We start from the raw sequence: 20,510 nt of genomic DNA on the forward strand, positions 1-20,510 counted from the left end.
TAAATGGGGTGTTATAGGATTCACTGTGACGTTTAGTGAATGAGAGGACTTTCCCTTCCAGCCGCTGTTTGAGAGCGCGAAAGGCTGGGGGGTAATTCTCTGACACAGAGGCTAGAGCATAGTGCTCAGCAAAGTGCTCGGCAATTGCGTTTGCATTATGTTAACACCGGGAACACCTGTTGGGGTCTGGCACCTGAAAACATGTTTGATCTTTGCCCAGACTTGGGAGGGTGACGTATGGCAACCAATGGTCAAGAGATATCTCTCCCAACACTCCTGATTCCGTCATTTGATAAGTTGGCGAATGCAGACATGGAGCCATTTAAAGGCTATGAGATGCTCCAGGGAAGGGAGCCATTGTAGAGCTCATCGACTCTCCTTAATTGCTTCAGCAACTTCTGGAGACCACGAAGGGAGGAATCGTATTTTCTCCACAGAAATGATTTTTGTAGTCACCTGCAATCACAGTGATGTTACCAAGTGGGGGAGATTCAACGGTGACAGCAGAGGTGAAACTTTCCCAGTCCGCCATCTGGTCAGGCGTCCGTGGGCCTGACGCCGGGACAGTGACACAGGTCGTCATGTGCTCTCCAGTGGATAGAAGGGAAAAGTCCAGGGCTGCAAATTGATAAATCAATGGCCTAGTATGTGGCAGCCCCGGTACTTAAGAGGTAGAGGTCGAACTGAGACAGTAAATTTTTGAGATCTCTACCTTGGCCAGTATGCATGGTGCCACCCCACCGAAAGTAGGAAAGGTTTAGGGAGTTGATCAGTCAGTGCAGTTAATACATTCAGGGATACTGCACCATCTGGAGGAAGATATACAATGCAGACAGTTATTTCCTTATTCTGACAGCCACAGCTTCAAGAGGGGATTGAAAGGGTACTAGGTTCACCAAAGATTGAGTTTAGGACATAAACGCAAACTCCACCCGACACTGTATTTAGTTGCAACAGTTCCTGGAATATCCCTTATAGCTGCGGAGGGCAGGGAACCAGGTTTCCTGGAAGGCAATGCAGAAAGCAGGTGTAAAGCTTAATAGGTGCCGTAGCTGAGCCAGGTGGTGGAAAAAACTGCCGCAATTCGAATGGAAGATGATGTCATCATGAGACTGGGAAGGCATGGAACATTCAATGAGGCAGTTTACACCTCACAATTACCTGCTGCCACTGACTTTTTGCCTAAGCAGTCTATATCCATTGTGTCTGAGGGTCCAGTGAGATCTAGGTCCTCAGCGGATGCCACGACCTCCACCTCATCCGCAGACACAGAGCTTGTATGTAGCGATGGTGTGGATGCCACTCCAATTCCCTTGGTCTTGGGGACCTTCTTTTTGGATTTCTCTCGCTGCTCCTTGGGTTTCCCTGGCTGGGAGGATTTCACTGATTCAGTCTACGGGACTGAGGATGAGCGGGAAGCCCTATGACCAGCTGCTTTTGGGCTCTTCAGCCACTGGTGGGTGTCATGTTTTCCACTAGTAGAAACTCGGGAAGGGAGTGACTCAAGGGACCCCTTCCTAGTGAGAGGAGCTGAAGACAACTTATGCTTCTCCAGCTGAGAAGTGGGGACTGATATCCCCGATGGTTGGGAAGGAGGGGGGGGGGGGGGGGGTTGCAACAGGGAGGGAAGCTTCAAACTCGCATAACTAACAAACATGCCTACTAAAAATATCCTGAGAATCCTACCACATCAGCTTACTACAAAAATTATTGATGGTTTAGCTTCTATTTACACTATTTTAAAATCTAGTAACTAATTGAAGTCTAGGAAAAAGGTGTTTTTGGGGCATCTGGTCAGCTCAGTTCATCCGATAAAAAAAATATTAAAATTTCTAATAAGTGGAATATCGCAAATACCGTCTACAGCAATTTTTACAAAACTGCTCATTTTCAATAAATAAAACTCCCACGCCATTATTTTAAGGCCTTGTAACATGAAACTAATGTAATCCTGTTTGTTAATAACTTCAATGAATCTTCAAATATTCCAACAATAGAAAGCATGATGATAACTATTGCCTAAATGCAAAATAATAGTAAATGCTTTCATTAATTTTGGGAAGAAATAAAATAATAAAAAGCAAATGTAGTGATGACACCGAGCTACCACTACAGTTTCTCCAAAGATATATGGCTACGCTAACACTATAAAATCTACATTCTACGAAATCTTTTGTCCCACAAATTTACCATTCCTTTTATGGATGTTAAACAGCATAACAACCACAGTCTGTGCGTAATGTCACTTGATGATATTGAAAAGTCTTGGATCCCAGGTTCTGACCAAGCCATTGCTTAAATTTGAAACAAAAATAATCAGCTATGATATCTGAGGACTTCCGGGATAAGGATTCACCTCATTACACCAGCAGCTTTGTCAAAGAGGGTGCATAAGCAGGTGGTGGTCCAGGCCAACTTCTTGCCCTTTGTGTAGGAAACTGCCATTAAAAGCAGAAGTATCAGCAATGATCAACAGCATGAGGTTGCACAAGGGCAAGAAAACCACTGCATTACAGACACATGTGTATGTGCAGGACATGTGGCCTGCAGTTGAGAAAGTATCATGATTATCTCTCCATTTGCAAAAGATTCAAGTTTAGTCCCCCAATGAAGACACAGGAGTTGAGTGTCTAAGGTGAGGTCACCATGTGGGGGGGGGGGGGGGGGGGGCAAGAAAAACCACAATAACCAATGGAAGAGGAAAGAAGAACACTGTACGGGTCAGAACAAGGAATGTCAGAGTTCTCAATTGTACAGGGAAGCTAGAAAATCTTAAAAGCAGGGTGCAAAGGTTTAGCCTATGTACAGGAGGAGTCAGTCAAGTTAAATGAAAAGGTAAGGGTTCCTAGTCAAATGGATATAGGTATATCAAAATCAACATAAATTGTTGAAACAGGAGTAGAGTTTGTTGTGAGTAGGTAGGTGGGGCAGATAGTGAGTTATCATGAACGGTTCAGTCATGGGGTTGTTCTCATCTGAATCAACAGCAAACAAGTTCCAACAATAGTAATTCAGGTACACATGCTGACATCACAAATAGAAGGAGAGAGAGAGAGAGAGAGAGAGAGAGAGAGAGAGAGAGAGAGAGTACAAAAATATTGGAAACATAATTCAATACATTCAATATGTAAAGGGAGATGATCATCTAATAACCATGGTGCATTGGAATAGAAGACAACATTAAGTTGTACTTCCCGCGAACCATACGCGACTGGAACAGGAAAGGGAGGTAATGACAGTGGCACGTAAAGTGCCCTCCGCCACACACCGTTGGGTGGCTTGCGGAGTATAAATGTAGATGTAGATTAAGAGAGAACATGCGCCTGGTAGCAATGATAAAAGAGATGGAGGACTAACTGAGTTCTGCAATAAATTTTAGCTAGTAACAGTGAGTACACTGTTCAAACATAAAGAGGACGACATACACTTAGAAAGAGAGACAGGAAGATTCCAGATGGATTACATTTAGTCATAGAGGGAGTTCAAAATCAGATATAGACTCAGATAACAATTTAGTAATGATGAAAAGCTGACTGAGGTTTAAAACAATTGTCTAGAAGAACCAGCGCAGAAAGAAGTGGGATTCCAAAGTACTGAAGAATGACGAGATATGCTTGAAAATCTCAAAGGCTGTACCTACTGTGATAAAGAAGACCCCAATGGGGACTTCTTCGAAGGGGAATGGACATCTCTAAAAACAGCAATCACAGAAGTAGAACACACCTACATAGATAGATACAATAAAGATAACTGCTAAGAATCTATGGAAAAAAATGTGAAGAAATTGAAAAAGAAATGGTTATCACAAACTAATTCAGCATATAATAAAGACAAACGAATCTTCAGTGATGTTACAAGCAAGGGCATCAATATAGTCAAAAATGCAATGGTGATTCCACTGTTAAACACAGAAGACAGAGTGGATAGGAGGAAAGAGTACACTGAAAGCCTCTATGAGGGAGAGAAATTATCTGGTAAAGTGATGACAAAAGAAGAAATGGGAGTCAGTACGCATGATGTATGAGATGCAGCATTAGAGTGAGAGTTGGTTGAACTTTGGAAGACTTGTGATCAAATAAGGCAGAAGGAATAGATAACATTCCTTTGGAATTTCTAAAATCTTCGGGGGAAATGGCAAACAAAGGACTATTTACTTCTGTGCAGTGAATTTACAAGACTGACAACATACCGTACAACTTCTGGAAAAACATCATACACACAGTCCCAAAGTTAACAAGGGCAGATAGGTGTGACAACTATCACATAATCAGCTCAAAAGCTGATAAATCCAAATTACCAATATGAACAGTGTACAGAAGAATGGAAAAGAAAACTGATGATCTGTTAGATGACAATTTGTCTTGCTTACTGAAAGGTAAACACAGAAGAAAGGTAGTTATGATGTTATTTACAATGGAAATACATCTTTTAGGAAAATCGAGACACATTCATAGAATTCGTTGACATGAAAAAAGTGTGTTGAGTGTATAAAATAGTGCACGATGTGCTATATGCAGAGTAAAATAACAGTAAGCAAAGGGAAACAATAAGACTGGAAGACCAAGAACGAAGTGCTCAGATCAAAATGAGTATGAAAAGGGAGCTGTCTTTCACCCCTACTGTTCAGTTTACACATCAAAGAAGCAGTGACAGAAACAAAAGAAAGGTTCATAAAAGGGATTAAAAGACAGGGTGAAAGTATATCAATGATAAAGAGTCATTAATGACATAGTTATCCACAGTGAAAGGGAATAATTACAGCACCTGTTGAATTGAATGAATCATCTAATGGAAACAAATATGAATTGACAGTAATCCAGAGAAAAACTCAGCGAGGAGTAGCAGAAGTGAGATTGGTGATAACTGAAACATCAACATTGGTAACCATGAAGAACAGATGACAAGTAAAGCAAGAAGGCCATAAAAACCAATAGATAAAAAGCACTGATTTGCTTTGTTTTACAGTATTACTTTTATTGTGTTCACCAGTTTTTGGCTTACAAGTCCATCTTCAGACATTTACTGACTAATGTCGCCAAAGGAGTTACAGTGTTTGCAAATGACATTGGAAAAGAAGTTACACATCTAGATTGAAGCAGAAACGTACAATAAATAACATCTTTGACAGTGTGGTGATAATGCAATGCAAAAAGTAAAAAGTTTAACAGTATCTAAATATGAAGGAAGTAAACAGGAAACTTAAGCACAAAACTGGAACAGCAAGCCTACATAACAGGTTACACTAATAAACGAAACCAATAAAATAAAATACAATTAGTACTTGACAGGGCTACTTCAGGAGGTATAAAACCTAGAGAGTGATACACAAACCAATTAAAAGAAAGAATTATCAGTTTGACTACAAAATATATGAGGAGCTTACGTAGTACCAGTAAGAAACAGAAATGAATAAATGCAGGAAAATGGAGGAGTGTGGGGGAACTGACAGTAAATGCCATCTTTGAAGTGTGGTGGTACTGCACTTTGAACAATATGCAAATATAAACAGAGCAAACAGGAAAAATATTAACACTAGACTCAAAATTGTGGCTACATAACAGTTCGCATTATATAAATGAAACAAGTACAATAAAAACAGTACTTGATGAGACAACTTCAAGAGGTCTCAAACATGGAAAGTAATACAAGCAACAGTTAAATGAAGACCTAACAATTGTAGCTGCACTCTATATTAATCACATAGACAATTTCAATAAAATACAAGAATTCAATGAATACAGGAAATTGGTTGAATATTTAGGAACAGACAATGTGAGAAGTAATGAAAAACAGAGAGGATTGTGTGAAGTTTAGGAGAGGGTAAGTATTATGCTGCGTCTGATCATTTAACATTAGATCTGGCCTGTCAGCTAGATGTTTGTTAATTTCCAGGGCTTCTGGCAGGTTGAGTTTTTGGCTTTTGTTTGCTAAGTGAAGGACATGGAATACTGGATGGTAGTTGTGGCCCTCTCTCACTACATGCTCAGCTAATGTGGAGTCAGAATTCTGCAACCTCTAGCTGTGTTCATGTTCAGTCAACTTAGTTGCTATGTCTCCGCCAGAGTGAACAATGTAAAACTTGCACAATAAGAACGGTAATTTTGTATACCCCACTATTGGCTGATAACTGGTCAATATTTCTGCTACTGAAAACACACTGTGCTGTAGTGTTCTTAACATAATACTGGCAGAATTTCAGTGTTTTTGCTACAATCTGTGACATCTCTCCTAGATACAGTATCGAACACCACTTCTTGCAGACAGCGGAAAAAGTTGAAGATGAGGCATAGAGGAGGAGTGTAAGCAGTTCCTATGTAAGATGTGGTCAATCAGGACTGGATAGTAGCCACTGGATGAGGCAATAAATTTGATTGTATCTAACTCTGATTTAAAATCATCTGTGGACATGGGGATGGATACTAGACTGTGTGCCATTGAGTGGAAAGCTGCACGTTTGTGAGCTATGGGGTGTTGTAAACCAGAAGGTGTGTCTGTAGTTGTAGGTTTTATATAAATTTTGAAACAATGTGTCTTTGTGCTGGTGTCAATGGTGATATCTATGATATTTATATATCCGTCGCCAGTCTCCATTGTGAACTGACTATTTTAATCTTGACTGTTCAGGTTTTGCAAAAAATTATTGAGTTGTCTTGTAGTGCCAGTTCATATACACATCACATCACCTACATATCTAAACCAATATTTAATATTTGCACTCAAAGATTCTTTTTTCAGAAAATGTCATATGATATGGTCCATGAATATTTCAGCCAACAGTGGACTGAGTGTGGAACCCATAGCTAAACAATCTAATTGTTTACACAGGGTCCCTTGGAAATGGAAGTAGTTTTGTGCGAAGCAAGTCTGAGCAGCCAGTCTCAAGTCATCAGAATATCGATGCATTCCACTACTGTTGGAAAACAAACTGCAGACATCAAAGGATACTAATTTATCACCATTTGAGACAAGTATACCTTTTATCTTATTTACTAGGTCCACAGGGGTTGAAATACCATGCTGTGGTTTGAATTTAGTCTCTCTCTTAATTAAGGTGCCCAGTTTACTTGCAAGTTTGTAAGATGGAGCAGTGAATGATGATACAACTGGACAAATAGGTACGCCTTGTTTATGTAATTTAGAAAGCCCATGCATTCTAGTAGGCACTGGATTCATGTTAGGCCAAGAACTCAACCTTTTGGAAGCCCTGGAAATTAATAAACATCTAGCTCACAGTCCACATCTAATCTCAAATGACCAGACACAGTTCAATACTTCCCCCTCTCCTAAACTTCACATAATCCTATCTGTTCTTCATTACTTCCCATACTGTCTGCTCCTAAATATCCTCCCATTTTCCTCCATCCATTGAGTTCTTCTATTTTATTGAAATTGTCTATGTAATCCATTTAGACTGTAGTTACAATAGTTAAGTCTTCATTTAACTGGTACTTGTTTACTATTCATGTTTAATACCCCTTGAAATTGTCTCATCAAGTACTGTTTTTATTTCACTTGTGTCATTTATTTAATGCAAACTGTTACAGAGCCACAATTTTGAGTCTAGTGTTTATTTTTTTCCTGCTTGCTCTTTTTAATTTGCAGAGTGTTCAAAATGCAGTACCACCACACTTCAAAGATGCCATTTACTATCAGTTCCCTCACACTTCTCCATTTTTCTGCATTTATTCATTTCCGTTTATCTTACTGAGTTTATCTTAAGTTCGTCATATATTCTGTAGTTAAAATGATAATTCTTTGAAACTTTCTGGCAGATTAAAACTGTGTGCTGGACCGAGACTCGAACTCAGGACCTTTGCCTTTGGCGGGCAAGTGCTCTACCAACTGAGCTACCCAAGCATAACTCACACCCAGTCCTCACAGCTTCACATCTGGCAGTACCTAGTCTCCTACCTTCCAAACTTACAGAAGCTCTCCTGCGAACCTTGCAGACCTAGCACTCCTGGAAGAAAGGATATTGCGGAGACATGGCTTGGCCACAGCCTGGTAGAGCACTTGCCTGCAAAAGACAAAGATACCGAGTTCAAGTCTCGGTCCGGCACACAGTTTTAATCTGCCAGGAAGTTTCATATCAGGGCACACTCTGCTGCAGAGTGAAAATCTCATTCTGATCATTCTTTATTTTAATTGGTTTGTGTATCACTCCCTAGGTTTTATACCTCCTGAAGTAGCCCTGTCAAGTACTAATTGTATTTTATTTTATTGGTTTCGTTTATTAGTGTAACCTGTTATGTAGGCTTGCTGTTCCAGTTTTGTGCTTAAGTTTTCCCGTTTACTTCCTTCATATTTAGATACTGTTAAACTTTTTACTTTTTGCATTGCATTACCACCACACTGTCAAAGATTTGTATTTACTGAACATTTCTGCTTCAATCTAGATGTGAAACTTTTTTTCCATTGTCATTTACAACCATTGTAACTTCTTTGGCGACATAAGTCAGTAAATGTCTGAAGATGGCCTTGTAAACCAAAAACCACTGAACACAACAAAAGTAATACTGTAGAACAAAAGCAAACCAACACTTGTTCTACAGGAAGAACCAAAGGAAGATTCAGTTAACATAAAAACCAAATTAGCACACTCAATGATGACATACTTTGTCGGAAGAAGTCTACTACTATCAAACACAGGCCTTAATTTGAGGAAGGAATATCTGAGAATGTACATTTGGAACACAACAATGCATGGTAGTGAATCATGGACTGTGGAAAAGACAAAATGAAGAGACTTTAATCATACAAGATGTAGTGCTGTAGAAGGATGTAGAAAATAAGGTGGATTGATGTAAGATAAGGAATGAGGTTCTCCACAGAATGGGAGAAGAAAGGAACATTTGGAAACAATGACAACATGAAGGGACAGCATGACAGGACATGTGTTGAGACACAAAGAAATAACTTCCATGGTACTAGAGGGAGCTCTGGAGGTTAAAAACTGTACGGGAAGACAGAGATTGGAATAGATCCAAAATATAATTCAAGATGTGGAGTGCAAGTGCTACTCCAAGATGAAAAGATTGGCGAAAGATTTGTAGTGGGCTGCATCTAAAAACTCAGTAGACTGATGATATACTACTTTATTCAAATTTTTTCAAATGTTTTAATGATTCTGTTTTGAATTCCTTCAGTTGTAATGTTTACTTTCTTTCAGAAACATCTAATTAATGTTGAAAATATAAGTAAAGTATGATAAAAGTAGTGTTCTTGTATTTTCTAGTTACAAACAAATTGAGATAGCATATGTAACAAAAAAACTCTTCTGGTGCAAACAATTTTTTTGCAAACTCCAGTTTATCTCATATTTAACCATATATGAAGGCTTTATTTCAATAGTGATACAACTCCATTGTTTTAAAAAAGGGATTTAACCAACACTTCCATGTTCATACATGTCATTTGTATCTTATTTTAAAGTGATACACCTCCAGCTTGATTCTTCCACCAGCAGACTGCACTAAAACGCAGTCAATTAGAGGAACCATGCAGAAAATTATTTTAGTAGTGGTACAGCTCCATGCTGTGATAAACCTTTTGCATTTCCTTTATGTTTTCGTCTTCTTTAAAGGCAAAGAGAGAAGATGAAGCGGTAGCCCATCATAGAGCCTATGCCTACCGTCATGTATTTTTTGACTTTCAGTTGTTAAAAAACAGAGGATTTTTTCTGGTACCAGTAGGAGGAAGGAAGGATTTGCGCTCAGCTAGTGAACGAGTGACAAGCAGGACATTTTTAGCGAGATCATCATTTTGGGGTCACTATGAATAAGTGATGAGTATGTATTTCATATGTGCACCGTTTAGAAAAATACAGTATTGTTTTATTAACAGAAAGGTCGTGTGAGTTGTTATTTCAAATAGTACAATAATTACAAGAACTGAAGCCCACCTGTGTACTTTGGAAAATTACGTAGATCCGATAAGCTTAATGGGAACATGGTCAAGACTTCAAAGGTGAACACGGCCACCAAACGTAGCATTATAAAGAATGGTAAGCACAAATCTACAGCGGAGAAAGAAATTACTTCGCCCTGCAAAATAATATGAACTAATACGAACTTATTTCCAGGCATAGCTCAGCTTATTGTGCTTGTCGTTCATGCCAAAAAATTAATCTAATTAATTCAATACATTTTAAAAAGCCACTCATTTCAACATTTTATTATCATCTATTCCATTATTTTATTATATTATAATGCGCTTCATAATCTTTTGATGTGGCCTAATTCTTTTCAGTGATGGCCGATAGAATAGTGGTTTCAATGAACTGGAGAGGCCGATCATCCACATTTTCAAGTTACTGAAGGTAAAGATTATGAAGAATTATTTTCTGGGTTCCATGGAGATACTTAAAAAAAAAAAAAAAAAAAAAAAAAAAAAAAAAAAAAAAAAAAAAAAAAAAAAAAAAAAAGTGCTTGCAAAGTTATTTTCTGTCGATAACAACAATTGAATATATAAGTTTCTTTCTTTATTTACATTGTGTGCATATTTACAATAAACTAGTGCTATATTACAAGTTGTAACACATATGTTTTAAATTTTAGATATCAGTATTGGTGAGGATGACATTTCAAATGACGAAACAGCAGACACGAATATAGTTACTGGCAGTTGTGAAGATGGCACAGCTGCAAATATTCAGGGTAAAAGCAAACTTTCTCAAAGGAACATGAGTATTATAAAAACTGCCTTGTATGAACAAAATATTCAGAAAAGAAAATAAGGAACACTTGGGAGTTATACATTACAAAACTAGTAAAATCACAGCTGCCAAAACTTTTCAAAATTTGAACTGCAATTCTGCACGTAAATATTCCACACAAAATTCCAAACGATGGGGGAAAGAAGTTATTTGACAATTTATGGGTTGTGGGTGGTGGTGACCACAAAAATAATTATCTGAATGATTTGTGTGCATGTCATTCAGCTAAATGCCCTACTCTGAAGCTGGCTCTAGTTCTCTGAAACATTGTATTTACAAATATCAAAAAGAGATAAACAGAAACAGCATTATAATATACAAGGAATTTTTTCTTCAAAACATTTACAGTTTCTAATGGATGATTTTCTAAGCTTCTAACAAAAAGCAAGGCAGTAGGCATTCTCCCTTAACAGAAGGGTCAAGCATAAGAACAGAAACTCCATATGCAAGTAATTTATCAATTGTGTAAAGGAACACATTGAAAGATTTCCAGTCTCCGAGAGCCATTGCAAAGGAGGATAATCCAAACAAAAAATTTTAAATCCAGAGCTTAGTGTGGTCAAAATATACAATTTGTACAAAGAAAAAAGTCTGCCTGAAATTAAGTAATGTATGAGGCAACACACCTATCACAAAATTTTTAATAATGACTTCAATTTCTGATTTCAAGCAGACTTCAACTTCTTCATTTCGAGCACCACACAAAGACATGCAATTTTTGTGACAAATTGCAATTTAAAATTCTTAAAGAAAATACAAAACTTAAAGCTGAATAGGAGTTTTATCTTTAGAAAGTGGAAATTGCACTACACATAGCAAAGAACCAGATTACAAGAGGTTAGGTGCCCCTATCTTACTATAAAAGAAAGATGTATGTTTAACTATGGGAAATCCAGGGTGAAATGTAACAATATTATGAAAAGGATTGTTGCTACTCGCCATATAGCACAGATGCAGAGAGGCACAACAAAAATACTGTCAAAAAATGAGCTTTCAGCCTATAAGACCTTCACTGGAGTTACAACAAACACATGCATGCGCGCACTCTCTCTCTCTCTCTCTCTCTCTCGCTCTCTCTCTCTCTCTCGCTCACACACACACACACACACACACACACACACAACTGCTGTGTCTGCTTGGTGCCACAACTAAACAAACACACACACACACACACACACACACACACACACACACACACACCTGCTGTGTCTGCTTGGTGCCACAACTAAACAGAGAATCAAACCAATTAAGTATTTTTAGGATGAAACAACTGGCTCAAGAGGTTCACAAGAAATTTATATCTGTTTGCTAAAAAATATTCATGAATCAGTTGCTTCTCAGAAACACACAGTTGCACACAGTGACACATGCGGTGGCCCAATCAATTGCTTTAGCACTAATGAAAGTGACAAGATCATGATTCAAATGTAGACACACATGATTTAAAGTTCCTACTGCCGTATTGCTCATGTCTGCCCAATGACAGAGACTTTGGTCTCATAGAACAGAATTTAAATGAGAGTGTTTTCACATCACAAGATTTTTTTTAAGAAATAAGGGACACTGGCAAGAAAAAATAAATTATCATGCCAAAATGCTGTGGGAAACAACAGTGAATGAGAATATTGGTTTTTATGTGCTACACATTCCCCCAAAATGTGGATGAAGAAAATAATAAACATATAGTAGGATTCCTACTCCTCTACATAAGTACATACAAAGAAAGTGAAAGCAAAGAAGAAGCAGGACATGTTTGATTTGCTCCCATTCACTCGTGGATATTTCTGTGGCCTACAAACAGTAGAAAAAATCCATGAAGATGAATAACAGTAATGGCTGATGCAGGTTGGTTGTTTAAGTCTTGTAAAGGTTGATACCATTAAATATGTATTAAAGTGTAACTGAATTACGGTTTTCTTCTAAATAAACCATTCTGCCAATAACACTGTGTTCCATCAAATTTCAGTGCAAGAATACTTAGGTTTATCTGCAATGTTGGATTTATTTTATTTGCACAATAGCACACCCACTTTGCCTCAACAGTTTTGGACATAAGACCCATGAAATTTAATGAACCAAACACATAGAAATAAATGGTAATCTCTTGCAACAAGCAATGTACTGCAATATTTTAATTGCAGCATTATCATCAATCAATTATGTTGAAGCCTCGCTATCTCGAAATGAACCAAATTGGAGGTGTACCACTACTGGTATAAGGAAAAGCTGCCCCTTATACTAGGCTCCTCAGCCAATACATATAATTTTAATCCTAGACCATATACCTTGACATTAAAAATATCACCACATCAACAAAAACCTCCAGGTACGGGGCTTGCTAAACAACTGTTGATTTAATTTACTATCAGCAACACTAAAAAATAAAAATCTAGTGAGGATAACATCTCATTTGATGATCTTGCTTTCTACAGAAAAAAATCAATATGAACTGAAGATACGGAATCCTGAACAATCTAAACAATATTTCTAAAGCTGTAGTGTTAACAGGTATAAAAATTCAGTTATGGCATTGGTAACAATAATTCAGAATGAATAACATGAGTGAAAATCTGATATACTGTTACCAAGTTACTGTTAGGTCGAAGAAAGCTATAGATAATGATTTGTGTTGTGAAGATAAGGTTATTGTTTGACCAAAGTGAAGAACAGGGACCAGTGCCAACTATACATTTCCTACTGAGACTTAAGATTAGCAAAACCTTCCGTTCCTCATATACAGTTGGAGCTTGACGCAATCACTGAGAATTGAGAAAAGAGGCAATCTCATTTTCAGCATTAAAATTGAAGACTTTCAATAATTTTTGAGTTACTTTGTTTCTCTACACCATTTCTTTGAATAATATCTTGATACCAAAGAAGTCACTCTGAACAACTAGTTTGCATGGTTTATTGGTGTGTAACTGTTTATATATGTGGCTACACACAGATCTGAACTGTTATGCCCACATAGAAACTGGCATCAGTGACCACGAGGCAGTTGTAACAACAATGATTATCAAAAGTACAAAGGGCAACTAAACCAAGTGGATTCACATGCTCAGTAAACTAGATAAAGAGGCAGTTGCATAATATCTCACAGATAAACTGTAAACATTTAGAGCTGGGGAGGAGTATGTTGAGGAACTATGGCTCAACTTCAGAAAAATAATTTACCATGCACAATTAGATATGTATCTAGAGTAAAGTTATGCTGTAGTAGAATTAATCAAGAAACCTCTCACAAAACTCATAGAATTTCTTATCACATTTTATAGCTGCCAGTACCACCAGTGTTAACTGTCCAGACACAAGCATAGCCCACTGCACAAAATTCACAATAGTAGTATTATATCACTACAATATGAATGAATCGCAACTGGAATCGATCAACTTTTACACATACCTAGGTGAGTCTGTTTTTGGGTATATGAAATGGAATGATCACATAGGTTCACTCACGGTTAAAGCAGGTCCCAAACCATGGTTCTTTTACAGAAAGATGCAGGCAGTCTACAAGGGACACTCCTTACAAATCAATCATGTAAGGTCTCATAGAACATTGCTCGAGTGTGTGGAACGAATAAAAAGGTGACTAACAGTGGATACAGAAGAGCATTATAAATGGTAAAATTTTTTTTTTAAAAAAAAAAAAAAAGGAGAATATCACATAAACTCGAAAATACATGAAATGCCAGACACTGGAGGATGATGAAGTCTACCTTACACTTGAAGATAGTTGACGTCTATCTCACAAAGTACTTATAAAGTTTCAAGAAATGATATTAAGAGATTAATCTAAAAATATACTAGAATAATACACGGTACAATGGGGAAGTTCCCTCTGGCATGATCTTCACAGTGGTTTGCAGAGTTTAGATGAGCAGTAGAAATTTGACCTATTTCGCATGGAACAGCAATTATCAGATATCTATGTTCAATATCTAAAGTTCAATCACCATTTCTGGAGGAACACAAGAACACATCAGAAGTGAATTGATCATCAACTGCCATTAAACTGAATACTTTGGACGAAACTCATCACAGGATATGGATACAGTTCAAGGGATACAAACAATCCCACAGTAATAGTAAGTAAAAGCTTTGTTTGGCAACAGTTTTCTTCTGAGCATTGAATTGACTTACACCAGGTGGTTACACGAGGACCTACAGATTAATGTGGACTGCATACCACTATGCAACCCTTCATTTTTCACATTGACAGATGTACAAGAATTGTTAATGACAAAGAAAAATCCTAGTACTGACCAGGAATCTAGTCCTGCCCTGCACACTTATATACCACGACGAACAGTTCCTTGATTCAAAGTATTTACAAACTGTTCCTTAGCTATATAAGCAATGTCATTTATTTTGTACTGATTAAAGTGTCGATGCCAAAGTGAGCATTTTTTACAGTAATGCAGTACCTATCTCACTTCACTAACCAATGCTTTTCTTAATATGTAGCACATCCTGAGATTGTATGGATTTGTCATCCAGCTGTCGAGTGTATCAATATGAGCAATAGAATAAACATGTTACCTCCATGCTTTTGTAAATATCTGCCTACTGTGTAGTCTGGACAACACTTGTGCTTGTTTGAAGTTTCAAATAATAGATATTTTTACGCCTGTCTGCATGTTTCCATTTTTGTTTTTGCATGAAAATTCTGATAGTCTCAAACCGCAGTTTCAATACATAAGAATTTTAACAGCCATAAGAAGTAATTACCATATTTAACAATAATTTCTGGGGCCCACCCTTACCAAATTACAGAAATCTCTTACTGGCTGCTTTTGCTTACACCGCCTGTTGACACACACACACCTAGTACTCCAATCATACCTCACAGTAAATGTTGCTAATATTATCTTGCTAAGAAGTACTTTAGTACCCCCACCTTGTTCTTATTGGTTTAATGGAGGAATTCTGACAAAGTTTAATGAGTACTATTCCAGTATTTTACATCTTTAATACAATAGCTCTGAAATAGAAGCTACAAAAATTTCAGAGACATCTGTACAAGCCAAATAAGCCCGTTAAATTACTGAAGTGTTACACATTATACTGTAGCCAGAAAATTACAGAACCCATATTGGAGACGATGTTAATAAAGGACACAAAACTATTATATGAATGTGATCATAATCACACTTATTAACAATTTCCTGTCCTGATCATTATTTTATTTTCATAAATTATACAACTTAAGCTGAAACACATGAAGTTGTATAGTATAAAATAAATAAATGAAAACCAGAAAGTGTTATAATAAGCAGTATGGCAGACAGGGATCGATTGACATGGCTTTGAGCCATAACATTATTGTGTTGTGCTGGTGAAGCCATACATGCATGCTGCATTCGTAAGTTGGCTGGTTTTACGTCGGGCAATTGGAGCATTAGTTTATGCTGTGTTAGTGGAGGGCATTTTGATCTGTACGGTGGTTGAGTCTGTGTCATGTGGAGTAAATACGCTTCGAAATTACTTTGGTTTGTGTTTTTCTATAGAACATATATTTTCTCTACATGTTTGCCTTTTTCAGAATGGATTTTCGTGTGATTACACTAGTTGTATGTTGTGGCAGGCATGTGATTTCTCTGTGTTATTGCTAAGTGTAATGAGATTCCAACCCCATTGCTATGTTAACAATAGTTGTGAAATAGCCACTATCTATGATGGGACTTCAAAAAGTAAATTACACGTATCATCCCATGCTAAGACCATTGTGCAGCAAGAATGACACACACTGCCAGAAGAGAGCACATGTTTTGGGTACCCAAAATGGTGCAAAAAACTGGAAATGTACTCCAAAGTTGAAGCAGGCCTACACAGGACAGTATGAGTCTACTGAATAAAACATCTAAATTTCACATAGATTCCCCAGGAAATTCTTATGGAATATGGACCAAATGCAATATCACATCCAGCAATAGTTAAATAGTGTACGCAATTTGACCATACAGACAATGGTGATTGCTGATTGGGAAGCCCAGATCTTGCACCATGTAATTTCCATCTTTCAGTGACCTGGAAAAGAAAATTAGGGGTGGGGAGAGGAGGAGTGATTTCCGCATAAATGACATTCTACAGTGGTTCTCAACCCCATGACAAAGAAACAGATTTCCATTGCAGAGTAACTAGGACTCCTAGAAAGTTTCGACCATTGTTTACGGAACCTTTGCAACTATGTTAAAAAACACTGACATGTATGCATGTTACTTTGATGAGTAGCACAGTATTCAATTAAACATACCTGGCCTGCATAATAATGTGTAATTCACTTTCTAAAGCCCCCTCAAGCTTGTGAAGAGATTATGGAGGCAACCTGTAAGATGGTTACAAGGACAATAATATGTGTAATTTATAATTGAAGACATAGCCTATCTGAACCAACTTGTCATGAAGCTAAATTTTGTCTTATTTATTGGGACTTTTATTTATTAGCAGTGAAACTCGATTTTTTCATGTTTTTCATTGGCAACAGCATTTGATCATTATTGTGGATAGTCATTATTTTCTAATAAACATTGCGAATGACGTAACCAACCCAGTCCATCCACTCGCCTGTTCCTGCACCACAGTGTGTGGTGACGCAGTGGTTAGCATACTGGACTCATTTGCGGGAGGAAAACAATTCAAAACTCCATCTGGCCATCCATAATTAGGCTTTCCTTGATTTCTCTAAATTGCTCTAGGTCCATGGCAGGATGGTTTCTTTGAAAAGGACATGGCCAATTTTGCTCCTTATCTGTTTTTTATTGGAGCTTGTGCTTCATCTCTAGTGACCGTACTGTCGATTGGACACTAATCTCTAATCTTCCTTCCTTCCTTCCATTGTTGCTCTATTACGGGACTTCACTGAAAGAAGTCCTTTTCATGACATAGTGTACAATAAATGGGGCAGAAGGGCAACTGAAATTATATTATCATCTTGTCTTTTGAATCATCTTCTTAACATCATCAAAATGGCAGACATACCGCTCATCAAAATTCAATTTCCCAAAACTAAAACCTTGTATTCACGTTCATTAGCTTTACCACCTAATGATCCATCACCAGTAAATGATATGTGATGGGCCACCACCCCATGTATTTTCAATAGTTTGTGTGTGGTTCTTCTATAATACACACAGAAGTATTCTGAGACTTGTCAATTGCATAATGTAGTTAGGCCCTATTGTTAATTTACCAAATATTATGCAAATGTACACATCAAGCTCCTGAACAGGTCAATATGTTATCACAGTCTTTATATCACATCTGTGGGCTTTGGCAACTCAGAATCAAACTGTTACCTTCCAAACTAGTATAACCTCTGGCTACTTATGAGTCCATTTCACCATCCATCTCTATCCACAATCATCTTTCAACATAACCTGAACCTGGGGCTACACTTCAGATCATTTTGTCACCACAAAGTATATTCCTAAAAGACAGAAGCAAGATAATGTCAGTTCTCTCTTCCTCAGTAAGAGCAAATATTATGAGATATGCCATAAAATTATCATACTGCAGGTCAAAGGAACCTCTAGTAGCACTGGAAGGCTTACCAGACTTTAATAAGTAGAACCTAGTGGTAAAAAAGGGGAGAGGGACAACTTAATTTGTGTTATGTTGCACAGCAGAATCTTCAGTCAAATTTACAGAGAAACACCAAGTGGCACCAGACACAGGAACAAGAGAAGGATACCAATACTTCCTTCTCGACACGGGGGCCAATAAAACAATAAGTAGGCCTGATCTAGGATACGAGGCTCTTTTTGAGAACAGAGAGGTAAAAATCAGAGGTGAGCCTCGAAGGCTTTTTATTATGTTTTATGATGTTGAAACATGATAGAAAAGGAAGTACAATAGGTTTCTCTATACAGTTATAGAGTATTAGTAAGGATTTATAACAATTTCTGGAAAGTTTTCAGATGTAGTGTGACCCAAGAAGGAATCCTACAAACTTATGTGCTTATGTCATGGGGTAACTGCAGTACAATCATAGACAGGTCCTCTATCAATGATTGATTGGGCAATAAATGTGCTCGAGTAACTGTAGTTCTGAAGTAATAAACGAAACCATAATTAACAGTCTGATTTTAAAGCTCCACTAAAACCTATCTAAAGGTGAAAAATCTAATGTCTGGCCAAGCAATGTACCTAATTAAAAAACATAAAAAGTTGTCTTGTACTTACCGAATAGCTAAATGAACTAATGTATGACCAGTATCAAATGCAGATGGGCGGTTGAGTAGTGCTACTTCTCTGGGGGAAAGTTGTCTTGTAGGGTTGCCTCCAGATGACAAGTATGCTTCAACAGGAGTAGGGTCTCCTTCAACAACACCAATGCATGCATCAAGCCAAGACCAATCAGCTTCACGCATTCTCTGTCTTATTCTCTTAACTCTTCGTTCATATTCACAATTGTTTGGTGACACAGCAGCAACAGCAGCTTCTGTAGCAGTCTGCGTACGATCTGAGCGGCGAGAATTTGATTTACTGTCAACAAATACAACATAGTCTTAATTCTTATTCCACATCACATTGTCAAAAATATTTCTGGGAAATCAGTTACACCAAAGCTATACCTTTTACTGATGCCACTTTCTTCAATCAGTTGTGCTTGGTTCCCACCACCGCGAGAAGCAGTTATAAGAGATAACTCACGTTCTGGTGATGACACAACACTTCCTGTCCCAGAGTGCCTGTGTGTTGGTGCCAAATTGCTTTTACCTCCACTGGCCAGTGCATTGTTACCGCCATGAGGAGTACCACACATAATACAATTAAGTGCTTTTGGCCAGTTTTCATAAGTACAAGTACTACATGTCCATTTTATTATTTGCTGTCGAGTAGAATGAGATTTATCAGATGACCGTACTTTGACATTTTCCGACTCATTGACTTCTCTAGACTCAGACGACGGAGAGAGAATGCGTAATGGGCCACCTGCCAAGGATGATGCAGAAGTAACGGCTGAAGTATCACTTTTCTGCCCAATTTTTAAAGGTTGAATATGTTCTTGAAGATTTGTTCCACCTGGTCTTGGAGAACGGCACTGTGTGCACTGAAGAGCCTTTGGCCAATTCAAATATGTGCAAGCACGGCATTCCCATTTACCATTATTTGCAGACCGATGTGTGTCACGGTGCGATGAACCAGATGCCAAACTTGGACCACATGATGGGTCTATGAGTGATGTGGGTGGAGAATCATCACGTAATTTATAAATGTCTTCTCCAAATAATGGTTTTGCGCCTCTACACATGGTGCATTTGAGAGAAGACGGCCAATTTTCATATGTGCAATATTCACATACCCATTTTGTTGTAGGTGGGTCACAACTCATACTTATAACGAAAGAAACGATTAATCCTATTTAAACAGCAAACACAAACGCTTCAGGTTTTATGAAGGTTATATGCTGTAACTGGATGATAAATCTGTTGAGGAAATCTGGAACAAACACTATGTCATAACATTGTTGAACGGATTGCTGGACGGACTAACTGTAACCTGCATTCAAGTACGTGAATTGTACAAACAGGTTACAAGTTAGACAACGGCGTCGTTATCAAACTGCGGCCTTAGAAATAAAGTTCTTGGCCCAGTGGATCAAAATGACATGGTCATTATCGCACATAACGTTATCTGAATACTCGACTATTTCACTTTGGACATCACTTGTTTTACTTTCTGAAAGCGGAAACAACAATGGATTAGCATATGCGCTGATGACAGAACGATATACGACACACTGTATAAAAAGTGACATGTCAGGAAATATAGTCTTCAACTAAATACTATT

General features: G+C 37.7%; 1 protein-coding gene across 2 annotated transcripts in view; it reads right to left on the minus strand.

Moving 5' to 3' along the window:
- Positions 1 to 20,510, minus strand: part of LOC126175898 (ubiquitin thioesterase trabid) — a 112,441-nt gene that overhangs the window by 91,671 nt on the left and 260 nt on the right. For both annotated transcript variants that reach the window (XM_049922956.1, XM_049922955.1), the window contains exons 2-3: positions 19,291 to 20,398; positions 18,899 to 19,201 (exon numbers count right to left, since the gene is read on the minus strand). In XM_049922956.1, the coding sequence (XP_049778913.1) occupies positions 18,899 to 19,201; positions 19,291 to 20,051 (1,064 nt within the window). In that variant the 5' untranslated portion in view covers positions 20,052 to 20,398. The remainder of the gene's footprint in view (positions 1 to 18,898; positions 19,202 to 19,290; positions 20,399 to 20,510) is intronic.

Source organism: Schistocerca cancellata, chromosome 3, assembly GCF_023864275.1.
Source record: "Schistocerca cancellata isolate TAMUIC-IGC-003103 chromosome 3, iqSchCanc2.1, whole genome shotgun sequence".
NCBI classification, from domain to species: domain Eukaryota; kingdom Metazoa; phylum Arthropoda; class Insecta; order Orthoptera; family Acrididae; genus Schistocerca; species Schistocerca cancellata.